The following is a 5,858-nucleotide window of genomic DNA, read 5'->3' on the forward strand; positions in this document are numbered from 1 at the left end:
CCACCCTTCCACACAGCCCACGTTTTGCAACAGGGCTGGCTATCTATCTATCTATCTGTCTATCTCTCTATATATATCTATATATATTTACATATATAGATATACAGAAATACAAATACACATCTACAGACATCCCGCCACAGCCCGCTCTTCGCCTCTCGCGAGATCTCGGCCACTATTTATAATTTCCTGTCATCTCGCGAGATCTCGGAGGGTATATCTTAGGCCCGCCCCACCCACGCTGTCTTTTCGCAGCCCTCGGAAGGCCTCGGTTCGCACTCCGGGTTCCATCCGCCTCCATCTGCCTTTATCCCCCGCCATCCGCCGCCGCGATGCCGCCCAAGTTCGATCCCAACGAGATCAAAGTCGGTACGTGGCGGGCAGCGGGGCGGGAGGCGGGCGGGGGCCGCGGGGCCCGGCGGGCGCGGCTGACGCGGCGCTGTCCCCGCAGTTTACCTGCGCTGCACCGGCGGCGAGGTCGGAGCCACGTCCGCGCTGGCCCCCAAGATCGGACCCCTGGGGCTGGTACGTACCGGGGACGGGGCGGCTGGGGGAGCGGGGCTGGGAGGGGAGGATGAAACGTGTGCCGGGCGCAGTGGGAAGCGTGTCCTGCTGGGGGAACGAGTGAGTCCGCGGGGATGGAAGCGTGGCCTGGGCGGGCGGGATAAAGCGTTGGGGGCAGCTGGCGGTGCTGCTCCGCCCTGCAGGGAAGGCGCGGGGCAGCGCTGGGGCTCTCGGCTCCAACCCGAGCCTGTGTGACCGCCGCGTGTCGTCCCTCAGTCCCCCAAGAAGGTGGGCGATGACATCGCCAAGGCCACGGGCGACTGGAAGGGGCTGCGGATCACGGTGAAGCTGACGATCCAGAACAGGCAAGCGCAGGTACCGCACGCCGCAGGGGCCGGCCGCTGCTGCAGGCGTGGAGCCCACCCGGGCTCCGCCTGCTCCCGGCACCGGCCCGGATCCCGGCAGGGTCCACTCAGCCCTTCATCCTTCCGAGGTGGATAAAATGAGTGCCACACAGGGGGCGTGTGGGGGTCTTCTGGGAAGACCTTAAAACGTGGGTGGGAGGATGTGTGTGGAGCCTGGGGCTTTGTCAGGCTGGAGGATCCCGATAAGAGATCCTCATCTACCAAAATTTATTTTTCATCCTCTTGCAGATAATTTGGTCTTTTTAAAGAATATGGAACTAGCAAAAACACCTTACTTAAAGCATCACAGAAATAAATAATTTAAAATCTTGCCAACTCCTGTAGCCACCTGCCACCGTACCTGTTCTGATGTCTGTGGCTGGTACATTCCAGTGGTGAGCTGAGAGGAAACCCCAGGCAGGAAGCAGTCCTCTCCTGCTTGTGGGGAGGCCTGTGCCGAAAACCTGGGAACAGATTCCTGCAGCACAAAAAAAACCTGGAGCATGAGGGTTCCGATCAACCCCACACTGCTCTGGCAATTATCTTTGCTGAAATAATTGACAAGTTAATTTAGTATCTTCATTAGTAATGTAGAATGGGGGGGGAAATTAATTTCTTTGTATTTAGATAGAGGTTGTTCCTTCTGCCTCTGCTCTGATTATCAAAGCTCTGAAGGAGCCACCTCGTGACAGGAAGAAGCAGAAAAACAGTAAGTGTTCCCTGGTTCTGAATATTTTGGGGCTAAAAGAGGGGAAATACCAGTACCTTTCTCTGGGATTATTCAGCACACACTGGTAAATGGGACACGAGGCTGTTTTGGGCATCCTTGCAGTGCCAGGGTACCAACAGATGCACATCAGCAGAGCTCTGTGTTTGAGGAGATCATGGGGTCATGGGCCTGGGTTGGGGGGACCTTAAAGCCCATCCCGTGCCACCCCTGCCATGGCAGGGACATCTCCACTGTCCCAGGCTGCTCCCAGCCCTGTCCAGCCTGGCCTTGGGCACTGCCAGGGATCCAGGGGCAGCCACAGCTGCAACTCTGGGGTAGAACGGGCCCCTGGCCCTGGGCCTGCCCTGTATCACACTGTTGGCACAGGGCCTGGCACAGCCAGGGGAGCTGGCAGAAATGCCAGCTTGGAAAGAGGAGTTGGGGATAATCCGCTGCAGTCTGGGAGCAGCAGCACTGACAGCAGCCGTGCTGGAGCTGCAAACCCCCGGCTCTCCCGTGGTCTCAGTGGTGGGGACGGTGCTCCCAGAGGAAATGGGGAGCTGGCAGTGCCCGGGTGCCTCACTGCTGCTGTTCCCTCCCAGTTAAGCACAGTGGCAGCGTCACCTTCGACGAGATCGTCAACATCGCGCGGCAGATGCGGCACCGCTCCCTGGCCCGGGAGCTCTCGGGTGAGTCCTGGGGCTGGGGCGCAGGGAATGCTCCATTTCCTGCGAGGGAGGGCTGCCAGCTGAGCTGTGCTGCCTGGGGACTGGCAGCCCCAGCACCTGGGGAGGAGAGGAGCACAGGGAGTTGGCAGTGTGTTCCTGTGGGAGTCCAGGGTGTGAGATCTGGGTGAGGGAATTGATGTTCCCTGGTGAGCCCTGAGGCTCAGCCTGCAAGCCCCTGAGGGAAGAGGGACAGCTGAGAGCTGTGGGGTGTTCTCTGTCAGAGTCCAGACTGGTTTGGGTTGGAAGGGACCTTAAAACTCGTTGAGTTCCAGCCCTTGCCATGGACAGGGCCACCTTCCCCTAGCCCAGGCTGCTCCAGGTAGGCTCCTCAGATGGTTCCCATGGTAAAACACTGACAGGCTGTCTGCTGCTGCAGGGACCATCAAGGAGATCCTTGGCACTGCCCAGTCCGTGGGCTGCAGCATTGATGGGAGACACCCTCACGACATCATCGATGACATCAACAGTGGTGCCATCGAGTGCCCAGCTGTGAGTACCCAGCTCTGACTGAAATTGCTGTACAACATCTAGTTACTGAAAGACTCCACTAATGAGCTGTGTTTGCTTCTTCCAACAGAGCTAAGACTGCAGAAAAGGAAGTTGCCACATGAAGGCTCCTTCAGTTTTTTGTAGCACTTTAAATACTAAAATAAAGACCCAGTTGTCTGCAAACATTTGCTGGTTTGATTTGTCTCTGTCCCATGCTGTGAATTTTCCTTTGGGGAAAAACTCCCTGTCTTCTGGAAATACAGCACCTTTGGTGTGATGTGTCCATGTCCATTCTGGATGGGTTGAAGCAGGGATGGAAGTGTGGCTGTTAAAAAGTGGGGTGAGGAATGAGAGCAGAAGGTTTAGCCTTGCTTATTCAAAATGAGATCCATTTGTGTCCTTTGCTCTCTGATGACATTTGCGTCACTGCCCTGGTGACTTGAGGGCCACAGAGCCTGAAGTGGGGCTGTAGTGACAGGAAAAGGCATGATCAAAAAAACCCGTTTTTATCAAATCTATGAGCCCTGGCAGACATTAATTGTCCAGGGCATGCCACTGTGTCCCTGTCAGTGTGGAGGGGAGCTGCACCTTCCTCACTCCTAGAGCAAAACTGAGCGATGCCTGACCTGGGTGTTTCCAGCCGTGGGAATCCCACGAGCTCGGGGATCTCTCTGTCCCTGTGTGGTGTGGCTGTGCCTTGGGCAGCTCTGCCCGGGCTCCAGGCCTGTGCTGGCCCCTCTCACACTGTCCCCAGCTCCACGTGCAGCTGATGGAGTCAAAACCAGGAGAGTTTGTGGCTCTGCACTTTTCATCAGGCCAGCTGATTGTAGGGCCTTTCTCTGCAGCAGCAAGATAAACAAATACAGCTGAAATTCCAGGCGCTTCCCATGCTGAGGGAACAGGAGCTGGGCCAGGGCTGCTCAGGCTGGAGCTCAGGGCAAGGTTCTTCCCCCAGAGGGTGCTGGCACTGCCCAGGCTCCCCAGGGAATGGGCACGGCCCCGAGGCTGCCAGAGCTCCAGGAGCCTTTGGACAGCGCTGCCAGGGATGCCCAGGGTGGGCTTGGTGGGGGTCTGGGCAGGGACAGGGGCTGGGCTGGGTGATCCTGGTGGGTCCCTTCCTGCTCAGGATACTCTGCAGTTCTATCTGGTTCCTTTGTTGGAATTGACCTTGGTACCATATTTCAAGCTGGGAATAATTTGGATGCTCTCAGAACAGGTCAGGTGTGTCTCCTCCTGCTCTGTAACCTGTCCAATCTCTCCAAGGATTTGTGTGGCACAAATTCTGATAAGGTACAGGAGTAGAAAACCTTTGTGTGATGAGTGGCCACAGCTGAGGGGGCTGCAGAGGGCTGCTGGGATCCCCACCCTCACCCCAGGCCAGCCTGGCTGCGATGCCAGGGGAGGGCTGGGTCCCTTCCAGCTGAGGCTTTGCAGGGGTTGCACAGCAAAGCTGCACAAACGCCTGGGGCAGGGCAGCCTGGCAGGGGCTGCAGCTCCTCCAGCCGCAGCTCTGCTTTAAACTCAGTTAAAATCTCTGTGCCCCCGGTGTTGGAAACCCACTCTGGTGTGAGCCCTGACAGATTCAGGAGCTGTTCAGCCTCATGCTGTCTGGGCTGTTCTGTGTGGATTTCCCTCCACTTGGCAGTGCTGGAAACAGTTGGAAAAATGATTCCTTTTGCTTACAGGGAGTTCTCTGGGACAGGACCTGTAACCTTTCCTTTCCCAGGCTGCCCCAGGGCATGTGCTCTGGTAGGAGCAAAGCAGTGCTTGGAAGGAGGGTTTGCCCTGCCAATAATTAATGTTTTCCAAATCAGGCTTCTTCAAGACGAGGCAGAGGGTTCCAAAGATAACAACCTACATTAACGTCACATTTAAACCCATCTTCTTTATTTAATTTAGTATCTTTATTAATTATATAGATGAAGGGATCAAGTGCAACCTCAGCAGGCTGGCAGGTGACACCAAACTGAGGGTAAAGTGACAAATCTGAGGGAAGTGATGCCATCCAAAGGGACTTGGACAAGCTCGAGCAAGCTCGACAACCTCATGGGAATGATGAGTTTTAACCCGGCCGAGTGCTGGAGCTGCACCTAGGTCTGGGCAACTCTGGGATCAGTCCAGGCTGGGGATAAGCAGATGGAGCAGCGCTGGGAGAAGGATTCCACAAATCTTTAAGTTTTTTCCGAGGGAATGAAGATGTAGAGGGCACCCTGGGCTGAAATCTGAACAAAAAATTGCTGTGACACGCTCAGAGGTACTGAAGTAACCCCCAGTGCTGAATGGCTGGAGGTTCTGGCAGTACCTGCCCGGGTGGGGATTCTCTTGGGGCGACCCCACACCAGCTCTGGGGTGGCTCTGTGCTGTCCCCGGGCGGGCACAGCCGCACAGCCGCGGCCGCACAGCGAAGCGCAGCGCGGCTCTCAGCGCTGCGCACGGAGGGAACGCCGGGCTGTCCCGGGCAGGGCCGGGAGCTGGGCCCGTGATCCCGGTGCGTCTCCCCAGTTCGGGACCCTCTGATCCCCGCCCGATCCGGCCGGGACGCGGCTCCTCCCGCACGGCTCGTCGGGGCCGCGCGGGGCGTCCGAGCGGAGCGCCCGAGAGCCGCCGCATCCGCGCGGCGGGGCCGCCGCCGCCATGTGCCACCGGCACGCGAGCCGGGGCTCCTCGGCCCTGGGGGTGTCCCAGGCCCCTTCCCGGGGTCCCCGGGGTGTCCCCGGCCCTGTTCCCGATCCCGGTGTCCCCGTTCGGCCCCGGGGGGCGCGGTCCCTTTAAGCGCTGCCGCCGGCACCAAGCTTCCCGCGAACGTGACGTCACCGCCCGCGCCTCCCGCGCCCGCGCCGCCCGCGCCCGCGCGCGGGGCCCCGTCCCACGTGACACGAGCCGCGGCCCGCCGCGCGCACATTGGCCGCGGCGGCGGCGTTCGCGGGAGTGACGCGAGGGCGGCGCGGGCTCCCATTGGTCCGCCGGGCGCGGGCGGGCGGTGGCGTGGGCCGCCATTGGCCGAGGGGCGGCGGGGGGGCGGTG

General features: G+C 59.0%; 1 protein-coding gene and 1 non-coding gene across 2 annotated transcripts; both read left to right on the top strand.

Annotated features, from left to right (window-relative positions):
• The first annotated feature begins 208 nt into the window (after positions 1-208).
• Positions 209-3,017, top strand: RPL12 (ribosomal protein L12). Its single transcript, XM_041475165.1, has 7 exons — positions 209-369; positions 452-525; positions 781-879; positions 1,536-1,617; positions 2,220-2,306; positions 2,722-2,834; positions 2,923-3,017. Exons 1-7 carry the CDS (start codon positions 333-335, stop codon positions 2,926-2,928), a joined length of 498 nt encoding a protein of 165 aa, XP_041331099.1. The 5' UTR covers positions 209-332; the 3' UTR covers positions 2,929-3,017.
• LOC121357689 lies at positions 1,257-1,384 on the top strand. The gene has a single exon (XR_005955753.1). It is a non-coding gene; the product is annotated as a small nucleolar RNA SNORA65 (small nucleolar RNA).
• Positions 3,018-5,858: the final 2,841 nt, after the last annotated feature.

The sequence above is a fragment of the Pyrgilauda ruficollis genome, unplaced genomic scaffold (assembly GCF_017590135.1).
Source record: "Pyrgilauda ruficollis isolate IOZ18807 unplaced genomic scaffold, ASM1759013v1 scaffold34, whole genome shotgun sequence".
Lineage (NCBI taxonomy): Eukaryota > Metazoa > Chordata > Aves > Passeriformes > Passeridae > Pyrgilauda > Pyrgilauda ruficollis.